The following is an 18,873-nucleotide window of genomic DNA, read 5'->3' as shown; positions in this document are numbered from 1 at the left end:
TTCAAACCAAAACCGTTTAACTGTCCGAAACCGACCGACCCAAATGAGAACCGAACCGATTAAAAACCGATTTTTTTGAAATCGAAAACCGACCCGAACCGTATTTTAGTAAACCCGAAACCGAATTGACCCGAATAATGTTAAACCGTATAAGAACCGAACCTGTTAACAAACCGAACCAAATATAAACCGAAGTGAAAGAAAACTGAACCGAAAAAGAGCTGAACCGTATCTAACCCGAAATCCGTTCCAACCCGAAACCGTTTAAACTGGCAAAAAAACCGCTTACACCGAACTGTTAGCAAACTGCTACCCCTTTTCACCGAACCATTTAAAAACCGAACTGATTGTAAACCGAACTGGTTACAAACCGAACCGTTTATGAACCAAACCGCTTCTAAATCAAACCGTTTACAAACTTTTTTATCTAATTAAATGGATTTTTTTTTTTGACGGGAATATAATTAATCGAACCGTTTGCAAACTTTTTTTTTGACGAGAATATAACTAGTAAGATCAGTATGACTAAAATTGAAACAGAACATAATATGTATTTATAAAATCAATGAGAATTTGTTTATAATATGATGCCTAAATATGAAATGGTTCGCGACTTTATATAAAACTTGTGAACGCAAAAGGTTAGCAAGTACTATCAAATTTCAAACCAAAACCATTTAACTGCCCGAATCCAAAAAACTCGATAAACAATTTATTTTTTGAAACCGAAAACCGACCCAAACCGTAATTTAGTAATTTAGTATACTTGAAATGGAACCGACATGAATAACGTTAAAGTGGTTAAACCATCGAAGAACCGAACCAGTTATAAACTGAACCGAAAAAGAATCGAACCAGTTAAAAGCTGAACCGAAAAAGAATCGAACCAGTTATAAACTGAACCAAAAAAGAACCGAACTGTTTCGAACCCGAAACCGTTTCCAACCCGAAACTGTTTGAATTGGGATAAAAACCGTTTACACCGCACCGTTAACAAACCACAACCCGTCTGCACCGAACCGTTTACTACCCGGACTGTTTACAACCCGAACCGAATTAAAACCGCTTAAGAATAAACCGAAACCGAATCGAACCGATAACTATTTAAACCGAACCAAAACCGACCTGTGAGACAATTAAACCGACCCGATTAAATACCGAACCGATTTCAAACCGAACCGAAACCGAACTGTCAAACCGTTTTGACAGTGCTATATATATATATATATATATATATATATATATATATATATATATATATATATATATATATATATATATATATATATATATATATATATATATAATGTAAGTATGTAGCCTTCATGGAAAATTACGATTACATTGAAGTGAGAGTTACAATAGAGATAATTACATAAGGAGTTACAATGGGTGGCATAATGTTAGGGAGTTCGAAATGATAATGAACATCCACATTGAATATAATTTTATAACAAGAAAGTATTAATCAACATTTTGCATTGACAGACTAAAAAGAACATGCCGAGTGGTGAGCCTAAATCACAATATAATACTCGTAATACTTCCTCCGTTAACTATTATTTGCAACCTATATTATAAATAAATGCTAAATATTATGTGCAACAAACATTTTTTTTTTCCTTTTTAGGTTACCATTTCTCTCTATCTCTCTCCTCGTCACATGCACCCAACTTTTTCTCTCTCCATTTTACATTTACAAACAACTTATGCCTAGGAGTCCACTAACACCCCATTTGCTGCAAATAATAGTTAACGGAGGAAGTATTTTTTATCTTAAAAATGAAACGAGAACGGTGACCTCCAAAAAAAAAAAAAAAAAAAAGAGAACGGTCTACTCCTTAGTGCAGGCCTCGCAACAGTGATTTCGTGCCGTCAACAATCACAGTATCTTTGATTAATTCATCTCAAATCCTTATTCCACCCAGGAAAAAAAAAAGGAAATGGATTATTATCTCTTTGTAATAAGAGTTAAACATTTGTTGTACATTTTAAAATTCTGATAAGAGTAATATAATCCTAATTAGCAACAGATGAAACAAATCCATTTTTATCAAAAAAAAAAAGGTTGCCGAAATTCCAGGAAAATATTTCGGAAATAAAGAGGAATTTTTAAAATTAAAGAACTTGTCCATTTTTCTCTCCTCTGGCTTGCCTCATTCTTTTCTCTTTCTCTTTGAAATTAATGGAGCATTCCCCTCTACCTCCTCGGTAATTTTTCATCATTTTCTTTCATATATTATTTTTAATTTCTTTGCATTTTTTAAAAAATTTTTTCTTTATTTTTTTGAATTTATTTTTATTGGTTTATTGCTTTATTTGTGTATGAATTGTTTGATATTAGATAAACATTGATTATAAATGATTCAAAGAAATGATCATAAATTCATTATTATATAATTTGATAGTTATTTGTTGATGATCATTAACTTTTTGTTCATGTGAAGATGCAATTGTTAATGTTTATTTGAACATGCTAACATTTTAGTGTTTTTTCTTGTGTTGTACATGTTTATCCCTTGGCCGGGGCCGGCCCGGGGTAGGAAGGCTATGTATGGCTGGTATGGGTTTTGAATGTATGTTGTTTAGCATATATGGTGGACATTTTGTAAACAAAGAGGGAAATAGGGGTGTTTTGGAGAGTTTTTATGGAGTTGGAGATTAATAATTGTTCAAGGGGTTAATTATAATAGGAGTTTAGGGAAAAGTTTGTTAAAATGGAACTATTTTTGTTCATAATCAAATAATTTTTGGTTTAAAACCTCTAAAGCTAATGATATGTATGAAATGATATGAATGTTTAAAATGAGTTAGTTATAGGATTGTTTACTTGTTTTGGAAGGTCATTAACCTATACTACTGATGAATGCTTGTAGTCATGTGAGAAAATTAAGAAATTTATATTCGTTTTACTTCTTTTGGTGATTTGAATAGCAAAAATGTAATAGCCAACTTTGAGAAGATTAAAATGGCAATCTTTCTAGAGGCATGGTCGCATGGTAAAGGATGTCAAAATAACTAGGCTTTAGTATCTGTTACACTTACATAGTTATATCTATAAATTCTGAGTATGAGTAGTGGTTAGTAGACGTGCCTTTTTCATCTTCATTTTGAAAATCATATCATATGTCTTTAACTAGTCGTATCATGTGCAAAACCCAGTAATGATGAGATTCAGAGTACATCAAGCAGTCTGATGATTTTTTTGTAGGGTATAACCTTGCAAAACAGTTCTATGTAAGTTTGTGACCACATTGAAAACATTTAATTACATTGTGTGTACGAATGAGAGTGTGGGATTTTCTAGTCTTGACTTTGTTGAAGGAACTCCTTTTGGAATGATTTTGAACTTGTTTATACATCTAGTAAGCTGCTCATGTGATTCTATGCTCTATCTCTATCTATTTTTTTTGGTGTGAAGACTGAAGAGGGAGGGAGGGCAGAAAGCAAGTTGATTTTTTTTTTTTTGAACAAAGGCGAGTTGATTTATTCATAACTCGTTTAATTGAAATGGTAACAGCAGAAACAGTTCTTGTGATCCATCAGAAATTGCGGAGAGGGGCGTCTTTCAGAGGCTCAGACGAATATCTGGACTCTCAGATCCATTTCCTGTTCATGGTATGATGATTTTACTTTCCTTCTGCTTATGATCCTTGCTAGTTTTTGGTGTGACATAGTCTGCAGTAATATTGACAGAACCTTTATATTAGACTTTACTCATTCAGAGGAGGAACCATTTGAGATGACAGAAGAAGCTCCTGCAGATGAACACTCACTCAGAGAAGAATCTGAGGAATTTTCAGAGTCTGATACAGTGAGCACCTCAGACTCGGAACATAACTCTGGTGGACAAAATTCCCACTGGAGAGGATTCATCCATATGTTAAAAAAGGGACCTAAGCGTTTTCAGACACTTCATCCGTTGACTTTGCCAAAGCTTACTAGGCGAAAGAGTAGAAGTGCTAGGCATCGCATGATCCCAGTAATACCTGCATTAGAAAGTGGAATGTGCTTCTTCAAGCCGTCTTGGAAAAATTTCTCACTCAAAGAGCTTCAAGAGGCAACAAACACATTTAGTAAAGGTAATTTTGATGATATCAGATAAGAAGTTAAAGTCTATAATTTGAAAATTTTAAGCCACCACCTACAGAGTAATCTTTAAGGGAAATAGGCAGATGTTATTTTGTATTTACGTTTTCTTCTAATTCTTTTAGAGACTTTCTGTGGTTCGTGATCTGAAACTTGGGGATTAGACAAAAGGTGGCCAAGACTTCATTAGTTCTGCTTAGCATTATTTTAGTTAATATTATGTTACTTGATGCTATTCAATTTTGTTAATTAGATGTACTTTTTATTTCCTAATATTCGTGCAGAAAATAAAATAGGTGAAGGAGGTTATGCTGAGGTTTATAAGGGAGTTCTTCCAAGTGGACATCTTATCGCTGTAAAACGTCTGTCCAAGGGAGACCCTGAAGAGCTGGCTGCAGACTTTCTATCTGAGCTTGGAATCATAGTGCATGTCAATCACCCTAATATTGCTAAAGTTAATGGTTATGGTGTGGAAGGGGGCATGCACCTCATTCTTGATTTGTCTCCTAATGGAAGCTTAGAATCTGTACTTCGGGGTGGGTATTAATGAAGCATTTTCAATACTTGGGATTACAATTTCCAACTAGCTGTTGATTGAAAATAAATGAAGCTGTTTTCTCTCTGTTTTTTAGGTTCAAGGGAAAAACTCCTATGGGATATTAGATATAAGATTGCTTTGGGTTCAGCCGAAGGCCTACAGTATCTTCATGAAGGTTGTCAACGGAGAATAATCCATAGGGATATTAAGGCCGCTAACATACTGCTTACAGAGGATTTTGAAGCACAGGTATTGGATACTCATATTAAAGTATTGTTTAGGAATTGTAGTACACGATCTAACGGATACTTGTTTGCATCAATAAATTATTTTGAGGCTTGAATATGTTATTTACTGAGTGAAGTGTAAATTAATTTTCTTGGTTACATCAACATGTAATATCTAAAAATCAATTGTGTGAAGCAATTATGGACTTCTTAAGTAATATGCCAATGCAGATCTCCGATTTTGGGCTTGCAAAATGGCTTCCAGATCAATGGACTCACCACACTGTTTCAAAGTTTGAAGGGACATTCGGGTTTGTAGATTGAATTAAATAATCTTTGTTGTCATGAGCCCATTGTTTACTAGTAATTAACTGTATCTCTGGTTGTTACAGCTACCTTCCCCCTGAGTTCTTCATGCATGGCATAGTGGATGAAAAAACTGATGTATATGCTTATGGGGTTCTCCTGCTTGAACTTATTACTGGTCGCCTTGCATTGGATAATACTCAGAAGAGCCTTGTTATGTGGGTAGGAGCATTATGTTATACATACATAGATAAAATTAATATGTGCTTTCTTACCACAATTTCTATGTTCTTATTCTATTGTTCCAGACAAATTGCCTATCTGATCTTAAGCATTTTCAATTAATTATGGCAGGCCAAACCGTTTCTTGACAAGAGCAATTTAAAGGAACTTATTGACCCATATCTTGGTGATGGCTATGACAAGGATCAAATAAATCTACTGGCCACGACAGCCAACATGTGTATTCATCAATTCTCAATTGAACGACCTCAAATGAGTGAGGCATGTAGTCCTCTCAAGAAATTTTCATCAAATGACCCTGCTTGTTTTATGTTTTAGAATCATATGGGAGGGGGGTGGGGGGGGGGGGGGGTGTTGTGAGTTGATGTGTTCAGGTTCGGGTGTGCAATTTGTTTGTCATTAACAAGGAATTTTTAATGGATTATTTGTGTTGCAGGTTGTGCAGATCCTGAAAGGTGGCTCAAACTCTTCTGAACCTGGGAAGCTTACTCATAAACCTTCCCTTCGAAGATCTTACTCAGTGGAGCTTTTTGATGCAGAAGAGTACAACTCAACCAAGTACTTAAATGATGTGGATCAGCTCATGCAAATAGCGTTTGACCTTTGAGATTCTAACTGGATTGTATGTGCCTGGTGTCGTCATTGGTATCTTCATCTATGATACTTAGAGACTGCGTGCATCAGTAACTGCAGCCCTGCAAAATCTTATACCTTCAAATGGGTTGTGGGATGTGAGTTAACTGTTCACAATGTATATTCATGTACTAATGAGGGGACAATTCGCAAATCAATGTACATCATCATGTACAGGTTGCTGCTAGCAGCTCGTGCGTTACTGCATGTATTACCTATTTCATGAAAGCATTTTTCTGCAAGGGCAGAAGAGATGTCCTCCTATGAAATTTGGATGACTTTTCAAGAATACTTTTGTTGTTTTATTGTATGCCAAGAATATGTCTATAGTTCATGTTGGTATATAACAAAGCCTCACGTGTGTTACGCTGAAGTATGATTAGTCACATAATTATGGTTGTTTTTCCTGGTGCATAGCGTTTGGAGCCATAAATTTGAACTGGATTTCTAATTTCTTGAAGTATTGAATTCTTAAAGAAATCGCTACAAATATTATTTCCAAATGCCATGACAATCGCGTTCATCCACACAAACGAATGAAACAGGTTGTGCCAGTTGCAATGGACTAACCATAGATAATAACATAACACCACAAATCCCAAAATCATGAGTTCAAATAAGTATATATTAAGATCATCAAAAACTGATAATAATCTGCTTGACTAGCATCTTCAACACGGTGGCATGTCTGGTGGTGGAGGCAGCATTTGTGATTCCGGGTCTTTTCCGTCCTTCACAATGAGAGTGGTCATCATACCCCATGTAACATGGCGTTCTAGATGACAGTGCACATACCAAACACCTGAACAAAGTCGACATCAATCCAAAATCAGAATGGAGGTTTATAGAATACTCTTTACTTTTCACTTGTGATATATATGAAATATCTATACTGGTGTCGAGTAACAAAGTTAACAGAAATGAAGCAAGCAAATCAATACAATATAGAAGAAGTGCGGAATTTACCAGGGTTGTGAGCTTTGAATCTGATGGTAGCCCAGCCATTTCTAGGCACAATCACGGTATTCTGAAGAGGAGGATCCACCAAATTGTAGTTCTTAGGGTCATTGTTTTTGTCAAAATTACCATATCCATAGCCAACAACATAGAAACTTTGTCCATGGATATGCATCGGATGATCTAGTCCAGCAACTAAATTGGTGCCTTGCAAGACTATCTCGATTGTGGAATTAAACTTAAAAATCCTCACCTGGGTGCTATGTTTTGATACTTCTAGTGCTAAATCTTGAAATTCAGCAGTATAGTTAAATGGTAGAGGAGGAAGCTTTGGGAACTTTTTACCATACACGCCTTTAATATGGTAATAATAAGCCTGTAGAATATCAATATCAGGCAGAACAAAGCTTATATTGTTCATGCTTGCAGCAAATCTTGTCCCATTTATGCCCTCACATGTACGGTTAGCAGGGCAAGGTAACGCGTTAACTGAGACAGTGGAGAATATTCGGTGGTTCACCTTTAAGGGTACATTTACAGGATGATCTTTACTAGCTAAGCTTCTTAAGCTACTCGTGAAAGAATAAGATGCATTGGTGTCATTATAAGCTGGGAGGTAAGGGAGGGAAAGGGTTGAAGACGTGTTATGGTTAACTCCTTCATACTCTATAACAGCTGTGGTTGTGGTGTTATCGAAATCAACGTTAATCCCACTTGAATATGCTCTAGCTGCCATATAATAGCGGCCTGGGAGCTGGTTAGCTTGAACTAGAACATCCATGGTTTCACCGGGGGCTATTGTTATGTAGTCACTTGTCAAAGGCTTGGTGTACTCTCCATCCGTGCCAACTAATGTGATTGAATGATTTTTAATAGCCAAGAAGAGAATTTGATTTACGGCAGCATTGATTATACGAAATAGAATGGTTTTTCCATATTGTACTCGGACTTTGAACGTTTCTGCAATACAAGGAAATATTTGATAAGTGACAAACACTCCTTAAGAACAATATGTTAATCTAAACCTGTGATGTGGTTGTATTCTGATGATAATTTCATAATCTTTATCTTTGACCTTAACTATAATTTTTGTTTTGTTCCTTGGACTTTATATAGCACCATTTCACATTGATCTCTTTCTTTACTTTTTGCTTTTGTTTCACTCATAATTCTACTTTTGCATTGCTTGAAAGGTTCAAAGTACAAAAATTGCACTAACCTGCTTTAGAGCATGGATACAAGTCACCAGGCTGGCCATTTATAGTGTAGGCATCTGATACATTAGGCGATCCTCCTGTGGCACGAAACTCCTCGTAGATCTCAAAGATGTCTCGCTTCCACCATTCTCCTGATCATCGAAATGTCTCAAGTATGAAATAGTATAAATAAAGAACAAAGATGGTTACCAAAAATAACAGTACAATACGCAGATAAGTAAGCATGAAAACATTATTTTTGAGGATGAGATAAGAGTTGGGCACCTAATAGGAGGGGCACTTCAAGATCAGGCTTTTGAAAAGGATAAAAAGTTCCAGGTTTCGGATAGATTATGATAGCACCATAGACGGTTGCTCTTGTCCACTCGTTATGAGCATGCCACCAAAGAGTTCCTTCCTCCAAAGACAGGATCACAGTTTGTGTAAATCTCCCTCCTGGTTTGATAGGACACTGAGTTATGTACTCAGGTCCATCTGACCATGGATTTCTCGGCTGTTTCACTCCATGCCTGCAAAAGAGACCGCGATTTTCCTAAAAACTTTTTTCTTATCAAGCTGTCACGCTAGTTACAGTTTAACGGTAAAATACTAGGCACAGATGGAGAGGAGAAATCTGAGGTAATGAGGAAGCTAGGAGCGAAAAAATGTGATCTTGTAGATCTAAAGAAAAGTATTTTCAGCCTACATTCAGAACTTTGGAGAATAGTTCAATGTAATGGTCCTACCAGTGAAGGGTGATGTTATGTTTGCTTCTGTTGACAACTTCAACTATAACTGTTTCGCCTTTGTGTGTATAGATTGTTGGTCCTGGAAACTGCCCATTTACAGTAAGAATGGACTTCGTTCCGCAGAGTCTAGTGTAGGGTGCTTCTGTCACCTATATTCCACAATGCAGTCATGAGAGACATCAACTTAACATGTACACAAAAACTTAACAGTTTTTTTATTTTCAAAATATCATATATGCCTATTATGGTTTAGTTGTATGCATGGCATGTCATTACAGGTAGTGTTTCGTAATTCATAAAGAAGATGGAATATCACCAGAAAAAAGAGCTTCTGTTCGAAGTAGAATATACTTACAACCCAATGATAATGCGATGCCTGCAATCGAATGACACCTTCAATGAGAATGAACCACAAAGGAAGCAATATGGAATGCATATTTTTTTGCTGCATTCTTACTTTGTTAACTTCAAAGTAGCTTATGCTTAGTTTTCTTATGATATTAAGGGAACTTTATAAACCAATAGAGGGTCCAACCTTATAAGTTCAAAGGCGGTACAAGCTATAAAAGAATAATTTCATACGAAACAAGGATTCCCTAAACAAAGGCTAAGATAAAATGTTAGATAAGTCTATGCCATAGTTGTTGTTTATTCAAATATGTATGCATTTTGTTATCAGGTCTCTGTTTATGTTTTAGAAGTCCTTAATTTCCACAATGAGTGTACAACTAATTTGACATTTCGGGTAATAAAGGATTTCAAAAGCTAGTTACTAACTACTAATTAAGCGCGTCATTGTCTTCATTACCTCCTAACACTTATGGGCGAATTGCTATCAACAAAAGAAGATATATACAGGATGCATGCCTAATAAAGTCATGGTGCAGGACCACAGGGGCTTAGCTAGTGCTACAAGTATAGGGCTTAACAAATATGGAATTTCGACTAATTCGATCTCTTGTTGGAATTTTACAGATGATTCTGAAAGGTTACGTTCAATGTATGATCAATTACAAGAATGTATGTATACGTCGAAAAAAAAAAGGACACTGATAATTATGAGTTTTTAACACTTGCTGATGAATCAATTATAGCAGTTGATAAGAAGAAGTATAACCAGAACATGCTTTCTTCGTAGATGGAATTAATATTCTAAGACTGTTGTTGCATTCTAAATCAAGAGTCTAATTAATCACACAACCCTATTAGGCTGTTAGGTACTTAGTGGGTGGAGTTAAGGGGATATAGAACTAACCATAAGGTATCCTTGGCAATTTTAGTTTTTAGCCATTTTGAATTTTTAACTAGTTAGGAGTTTCACCTAAACAATTTAATTACTACCAGAAAGTTAGCAATTAACCTTATGGTTAAAAAGTGGGAGTAGGGAATTCCACCATACCATTAGGCTACCACTTGATTTACTATAGTTTTAAATAGTTTTTCAAAAATATAATTACTAAATACCTCTTTTTCATATTACTTACAGCATGAATTTATAGACTCTTAGGAACAATGTGACCATTTCCGGCAAATATTACAAATATTATGAAACAGAAGTAATACATTTCAAACTCTTTTAAATGATAGTTTTGTTATGTCCGTTTCTTTATATCATACGATTCCTTACAACGCTTTATATTAGCCGACTCTAAATCATTTTGGGATTAAGGCTTTGTTGTTGCTGTAGAAGTAATATATTTGTTCAATCAACTGTTCCTTAACCAAAAGAAAACTTTACTTATTTATAAACTCAAATATTATATTTTGACATGTTACATACTTACGTTGGCCATCTTTAGAGTATACCCTATGGGCTATGGCTAACCATAACAATTGTGTTATCATTTATTTTATTCATTTCTCTATCTTTTACCTCATTCGTAGCTACTCTTAAACCTTTTATAACCAACGTATCTCAATGGTTGTCTATAAATTTTTTTGTTAATCATTTTCTCTTTCCTACTTTTACCTTCCCCACCACACAATCTCTCTCTTGAATATAAAGATAGATAGATAATGCAAATGTAAAAAATCGGTCAAAACTAATACTCCCTCCGTTTTTAAATACTTGCTCCATTTCCATTTTTTGCACTTTTCATTTGTCCTACTTTGACTAATGTTTGTGATTTATGCATAAGAAAAAATATAGTATTGTGGGTATTTGTTGGAATCATCTCAATGAATAGATTATTAATTTTCAATTGTTAGAATTTATACTTATTGATAATTAAAAATATTAGTGATCAAAGATTAGCATCGGCATGCGTATCCAAGAGAAATGGAGCAAGTAGTATTTAAAAACGGAGGGAGTAATTAATATACTGTAAAATTAGACAAAATGACTTGTAATCTATAAACCTATACTAAAAGTAAATAAGTAATGACACTTGTCACTACGTTATGAAAAATTTTCCCGCCTTTTTGTTTTTTTCCTTTTTTCTTCTCCTATCTTTTATTTAAGGAAATTAAAGGAGACAATTGGAAGGTGGAACATATTAAGTTAATAACATATTATATAAGTAATATAAATAAGTCAACCATACGATTCACAAATCTGTACAAAATATAAATATTTTAAAGTTAAATTAAAGCTTGACAACAATTGTGTTATACTAAACATTTTGCATACTACATCAATACTAGCTAAATATAACTTTGTCTTTACGTATAAAATAATTAATAGTTTCATAGATCAAATAAGAAGAAAAAAAAAAAAAAGAGCTTTGGATATAGCTCAATATAGGGCTAATAATTTAAGATGATAAAAAAAAAAAAAAAAAAAACCCAAAGGGAATGAAAGAGATACAATGTGAATGCTCCAATAAAGTCCAAAATGTTGCATGTTTGAACTTATTTATTTAAATATGTCTTAAACTGAGTAAGTTTATATATTGAACTATTGATTTACTTTTTTTTTTTTTTGAATTTTATTTGTTACATATAATTAATTTTAAATGATTTTTTTAAAAATTTATAGCCGTGCATGGCACGGGACTTAAAACTAGTTAAAACATAAAAGAAATTTGGGATTGAATTAGTAAGTAATTAGCCGTTAATTAAGAAATGAACAATTATTTAGGGGCTACTTTGTTAGTATATTAGGGGTTATTTTATTATTGAACTTTACTAAATTCCTTTATGATAACAATAATACATATTTCAACAAATAACAAGAGTCTCCGAAAGATAACAAGCGTGATTAACTAGAGAATAATGATATAACGATAACACCAAATTTGAGCCACATATGTTCCACCAAGTCTTTCTCTGGGGCTTTTTTATGCGTGCATAGCTTCATCACGACTACGAGCTCTATTAAACGTGTAATTTTCGAAATTTGAAATTCTATTGTTTGCTATTTTGGATTGGAACAGAAGGCTATTCATTATTTCCTTTTCTTGAAAGCGCATGTGTAGCTTGATCATATTCATTTGGATCGTATAATGTTCTATATATTTATCTCTCATTCTCAACGATTATATTGTGTATAATGATATAAGCTATCGTAGTACGTAACATTTTTACACACTCTCTCTCCTAATAACAACCATCCTAAATGGTTGATAGTTGGGTATACTCTTATGTTTTAAAGAGCTGATAAAATTCAAATCTCGTATACACTGTATTATTGTAGAAGTGTCATGTTTATGTACTCTCGAATTACAACAAAAATAAAAGTTTTATAAAAAGATAATAATAACATCGAACCCGAAATTCAAAATTTATCCATTTATGCCAGATTTACAAATTTTCATTTTCTTCCTTAAATTTTACTACTTCTCCTCAAAAATACCAATAGCCACCATTTTTATCTTACTTCAACAAGTGTTGCATCAAACCCCATATTGATGAGATTTTGTGTTATAAGTTTTTGAACATTTTATCCTTCACATAAAGAAAGTGTTAATTTTAGTTATGGATAGACATGAGTAGACCTGGCTTGGGCGAATCAGGTTAGGGTCGGTTGTGAGTCAAGTCAAAGAGGTCATATTTTGTAGGGTCAATATTGTATGGGCCAATTCGGATCGCGGGTCAATAGCAGGTCGATAATGGACGAGCATACAAATATCAACTAAAATAAATATTGGACAAATCCATTATTAAGTATATATGAATACAAATTAATCTATGTAATTATTTTTACATTGTCTATTTTCTTCATCAATTAATTGAAAAAACATTTTGACCCTATATTGACCCTACCCAATAGGGCCCTGTCCATTAAAGGCCTTGTGCATTAAAAGACCTTTAAACTTGACCTTAATCCTATTATCATTGGGCGACGCTACCCAATAACCAGCTCCAGACATGAGTGACACATCCCAATACTGCGTTGACAGTATTTGATAAAATTTAAATTTAGGTACTCCAAAAAATATACCAAGGTCACTAGAGGCATAAATTATTGTTGACGTTCTGGTGAAAATTATGGCAAGTTGACAACAACAAAAAATAAACAAAATGTAAAAATGCAACTCCAAAAATAATGTAAAAGCGCCGACTTCTCTATTTTGGGAAAAATGTTGTAGTAATACAACTACTTTACCTTATCATTTAAGTTTCATAAATGATAACATCTGAAATGGGAAATAATAAACAGTGGTTGACAATAGATAATTTTCATAAATAAATTCTTAATATAGAACGTTATTTGATTTTCTAAGTTTTATTTCATATTCTGTATCTTTCTTTTATTTACTCAACCAACTCATGCAATACAACTATGCAAGGTAACAGTATACATGATACTCAACTACTGTGTTGGTGGCTATTACACCCGGAAAAGCGACATCGCTTTAGGCAAATAATGAAGTACTATGTGCAATGAAATACTGGAATTTAAAAAATTCTCTTCAAATGCTCATTTGAGTTCATTCATTCAAAGAACAAGACAAACATAAGCAGTAAGCCAGTAATAGTCCCAATATTAGATACTCCATCTATTTTCTTTAAAAGCCCCATTGAAATGTGTACGGAGTTTTAGGCAATAGAGTAAAATAATATAGGAAAATTTTCTTTGGTATATAAATATATAATTACATCTGAGTTTCTATTTTTCTCTTAGGTAAAACGCTAAAATTTTCATTATAATTGATAGTATTATATTATATTAAGTTACTTAATTATAACATTAATGACTAATTTTTATTATTTTTAACCATAGTTAGAGATTTTGAGATAATTTTTAATTTTTTAGTAATTGAATAATTACAAAAAAAAAAAAAAAAAAAAAACGACCCCTCTCTCACCCAGCCACCAACCATCCCCCCTGCCGGCGCCAAGCATCCCCACCCCAGGCAGGCGCTGGGCCCAACCTCCCCCTGCCCCCACCCTCCCCTCATTCCCTCAACCCGATGCCCCATTCCCTCCATTTCCCTCACCCAACACCTCCACCCCGACCCCCTCACCCCACCTTGAACCACCATGAAAATCATCCCTCCTCCCCATATCGACCCACCTCCCCGGACACCATACACCTTCCCAAAACCACCAAAACCCCAAACCTGTGTCGAAAGAAACGGGCAAGGTGTTCGGGTGTTGGGTGGCTTATAACCTAAACGAGTTTGAGTTTTAGGTAGGATTAAGGGTTTCTAGGACATGAGAACAAAGGATGGGGTTGATTCGGGGAGGGGGGTTCAGGGTGGTTTGGGGTAGGGGGTCGGGTGGGGCGGCGGGTGGTACAAATGGAGGTTAGGGGTTGAGGAAATGAGGAAGGATGGGGTGTAGGAAGGCTGGGCGCCGACTGGGGTGAGGGGTGCTTGGCACCGGGAGTAAAGCTGTCAAAAGTTGAACCGACCCGAAATACTAACCCGAACTCGATTTTAACCGACCCGTCTGAACCCGGAAAATTGGTGATCTGAACCCGATCTGACCCGACTTGAAAACAACCCTAGACCCAAGTTAACCCGAGTATTTGACACCCGAACATGAACCGACCCGGAGATGACCCGACTCGAATATAACTCGTAAATTATTGGCCTAAACCCCTGACTGGAACCGAAATTGACCTAAACTCGTTTTAACCCGTCAAAACTCGAATTTAACCCGACCTGAATTCAACCCAACCTGTTCCTAACCCGACCCGAATTCAACCCAACCTGTTCCTAACCCGTCTTGAAATTTAACCCGATCTGTTAAAAACCCGACCTAAAATCAACACGACTTGCTATCGGCCCGACCCAAATTCAACCCGACTTGATATTGACCCGACTAGGTATTGACCCAACTAGAAATAAACTCGACTTATTATTTTATACATCGTTATTATGGTAGATATTATAAAGTACTCTATTTTTCTCGAAATAATTAGCAATCTAGGATTACGTCATACATTATCATTTATTTTCTTTTTATTGTTTTTTTCCTCCTAATTCTATCAGTTATTTTCGTATTTAAGCTTATTCAAATATGTATGCATGAAAAACCCTAGCCTCCTCTCTCTCTCTCTTCTCTCTTCTTAACTTTAGCCTTCATTGTCAATTTTGAAGGGGCTTCCATCGGATTTCACCGGTGAAAAGCCCCAATCTTTATTTTCTTTTAAGTTCTTTGTTTCTTAGATTACAATAATGTCTCCCTCGAAAGAAAGGGTTTATCTCCTTTTATTTAAATTTAGTAATTACGACTGAGGAATAATACTACTTTTTAGGTGCAACTTCATTTTATATTCAATTAAGCAATTCAATTACGGTTTACGAATACTACTACTTTGTAGGTGCATGACCATTCTTAACGTAGTTAATTACAATTTACGAATACTGTTTGACTTTAGGCTTGTTTGTTTTATCTTATATTTAATAAAATAATTATAATTTCAGATAAAAAAGAAATTAAAAACAATAATAATTTCGGATAATGATTGAATTGAACGTGATAATGATTGAATGCGAGCATGAGTATATGACAATCTATACTATATATTAAAAGGCGTTCCTAAGAAGGTCGATGTGCCACGCAGTCCCTTTTTTTGTTGCGCCATGTCATCTTCCCAATGTCTCATGATACCACATCATCCCTCAAACAATGCCACATCACCCAAACAACCAACATTATTGAACATAAAAACATAAGGATAATGGGGATCGAACCCTCAACCTAGGGATGGCAATTTAATCCGAGTTCGAATCGAATCCGATCTGATCCGAAGGAAAAAGTCCGATCCAAATCCGTTTAAAATTAGTCCGAATTCGAATCCGATAAAATAGATCCGAATCCGAATAGGAGGCGGATCGAACTTGGACCCTACGCAAAGTCGGATGGAGTCCGATCCAAGTCCGAATCCGAGAGTATGAGCATATGTTTTATAACTTGGGACAATTATTTGCTTGTGTTTTTATCAAAATTTGGTTATGTAACTAAGTTTATAATTTAAATATGTTATGTTTATACTTTACTTGGTATGACAATACAAACAATTATAGGTATATGACATTACAAAAAAAAAAAAAAAAAAAAAAAAAAAAAAAAAAAAAAAAAAATATTCGGATCATTTCAGAGGTCCGTATAAACGGAGCGGATTCGGATCCGAAAAATACGAGTCGGATCGGATTCGGACTCGTATTTTTCGGATTCGGATCTGAGTCTAGGGTCAATTTACTAAACGGATCGGATTCGGATTTAGCTACATCCGACCCGAATCCGATCCGTTGTCATTCCTACCTCAACCTCTTACAACAAGAATAATCATTTCACCATTGTAGGCGTTGCTCGAAGTGCGCCTACGTAAAAAACATGTTTTGAATATGCTTGGCACTCTTAGGAAGTGGGAATTGATATTACGATTAGGGACAACAATTAGGGACAAGGAAAGTAGGGAGCCGCCAACAAGTTTTTAAGGAACTTGTAAACCATTCACGGATCATTATAAGGCAACCACGAAAAGGGACAACGATAGGCAACAACGATTGACCCGTGAAGGTTACACCCCATTCATAATCCATGAGATTACTAACTCCATATGGTTCGGAACCACGAAAGGAGGATCGGGGATGATGGTACGAAGTGAGTTATGGAGTCACATTCGCCCGTATTGGCCTCTACTCGATTCTTATGATGAAAAGTATTCCTGTGATCTCAAAGGCATGCAAATAAAATATTCAATTTGCTCCAAACTATTATTATGCTAAATTGGTTGAATATTAATGCAACATATAATTCTAATATATTAGTGATCACTTTATTAAATAACAAGATTAAAGGAACCTAAACCGGTTGTCCAAATTATCTTATTAGGCGTGATATTCAATTACATATTCCCTTTAATATGCAATATGGTGATCAATAAATATAGAACAATAAACATTAATATTGGAAGCAATTCAACAATAATAGCGTTAGTCAAATCAAATAATAACAATAATAATCATGATATTAGCAATATAAAATAATATAAGTAATTAAATTAATTAATTACTTACATTTCGCACGTTCCTTAAAATTGCTACATCATGAATAAATTGTTAGTAACTTCAATAAAAATAAATCAAATTGAAATAATTAAATTAAATAAAAGTAGAGTTGATTTGGTCCAAACCCTCAGTTAATTATACCTTTCACGCCTTGGTTTTAGTATAGAACTTGGGGTATTATATGGACTCCTTGGAGTGCTTAGGGGAATTATTATGGAAGAATAAGAAAGCTAGAAATTAGGTTAAAGAGGGAGAAGAGAATGATTTTAGGTGTAAGGTGAGAGAGAATGATATTTGGTGGAAAAGAGAGGAAGAGAGAAGGATTTGATGCCCCAAACTGCAGAAAGGGGGGTTCTATTTATAGGGAAAATGAGCAGAGGGAACACACGGAACCCTAAAAAAATAAAAACCCTAAAAAAGGCTACCGCGACACAGCAGGTTATACCGTGTCACTGAGAAAATTAGTGTGACGCGAGGAAATTTAGAGTGACGGGGGAAATATTTGACCTACGGGAGTAAAAACGCGTGAAGGGTTTACGCGGAAAAGACACGAGAAGATTCCGTTACACGGCACAAGTACCGTGACACGACAGTATCTACCATGTCACGGTACAGTACACCGTGTCACGGTATGGGAGACGCGGAATTTACACGGAAACATCACCGTGACACGGTGGGAAATACCGTGTCACGACAGCAGGTACCGTGTCACGGCAACAGGTACCGTGCCACGGTGGAATTTGACGCAAAAAAGCTTCAAAAATGGCACCGCGACACGATGCATAGTACCGTGTCACGGTACCAGGCACCGTCAGACGGGAGAAAGCACCGTCAAACGGGGAAAGTTCCCGTGACACGGTGCTTTTGCACTGTGCGCGGTGATTCCAATTTTTTACCCCTTTTTAAAATCATCATAACTTTTGATCCGTAACTTGGAATAAGGCATATAATATATCATTGGAAAGCTTATCAAGTCTAGTTTCCAACCCAATTAGAGTCAGTTCAAAATGATTTATATATTTTAAGATATGACCGTTTTAGTAGAAGGGTATCGGTTTTGGGCCGAGTTTAGTGTTTTGCTCATATCTTTTTCGTTATAGCTCGGAATTAGGCTTATGATATATGGTTGGAAAGCTTATTGAAAGGCATATACAACCAAATAATAATTTGATCAAAATTATATAGCCATGAAATCAGTTTAGCTCGGTTTTGTAATGTGGATATGGAAAGTGGAAAGTAAGTTATGGTTTAGGGAAATGAGCTAGGAAATGGATTGGTTTATGAAATGTATTGGGTAGAAACATGGATTTAAGCACTCCAAAGATTAAATACTCAACCCGAACAATAACGGCGGTGAAAGGTGTTCATCATCGGGTTTGGTTTTGGGGAGACATTTTTAGGTGTCTACAACCATCTAAGCCAATTATCAAGTATATTATCAATATGTAAAAAAAAATTATATAAGTGCAAACCACAAGATTCAATTAAAATAAAATATACTAAAAAAATAAAATCAATTTTAGTTTGACA

General features: G+C 35.1%; 2 protein-coding genes across 2 annotated transcripts; one reads left to right on the top strand and one right to left on the bottom strand.

Annotated features, from left to right (window-relative positions):
* The first annotated feature begins 1,956 nt into the window (after positions 1-1,956).
* LOC145608485 (receptor-like cytosolic serine/threonine-protein kinase RBK2) lies at positions 1,957-6,475 on the top strand. Its single transcript, XM_081664101.1, has 9 exons — positions 1,957-2,211; positions 3,521-3,618; positions 3,711-4,082; positions 4,374-4,625; positions 4,722-4,876; positions 5,086-5,165; positions 5,247-5,382; positions 5,515-5,664; positions 5,840-6,475. Exons 1-9 carry the CDS (start codon positions 2,186-2,188, stop codon positions 6,008-6,010), a joined length of 1,440 nt encoding a protein of 479 aa, XP_081520227.1. The 5' UTR covers positions 1,957-2,185; the 3' UTR covers positions 6,011-6,475.
* Positions 6,476-6,707: 232 nt separating this feature from the next.
* LOC145607120 (laccase-15-like) lies at positions 6,708-10,731 on the bottom strand. The gene is made up of 6 exons (XM_081662880.1): positions 10,723-10,731; positions 8,936-9,087; positions 8,475-8,719; positions 8,213-8,341; positions 7,003-7,953; positions 6,708-6,838 (listed from the first exon to the last, which is right to left on the bottom strand). The coding sequence occupies exons 1-6, from the start codon at positions 10,729-10,731 to the stop codon at positions 6,708-6,710; spliced, it is 1,617 nt and encodes a 538-aa protein (XP_081519006.1).
* Positions 10,732-18,873: the final 8,142 nt, after the last annotated feature.

This window comes from Chenopodium album, chromosome 23 (assembly GCF_948465745.1).
Source record: "Chenopodium album chromosome 23, dcCheAlbu1.1, whole genome shotgun sequence".
Classification (NCBI taxonomy): domain Eukaryota; kingdom Viridiplantae; phylum Streptophyta; class Magnoliopsida; order Caryophyllales; family Amaranthaceae; genus Chenopodium; species Chenopodium album.
The sequence above is the reverse complement of the archived record's forward strand: the minus strand, read 5'-3'. Positions and strand labels throughout refer to the sequence as shown.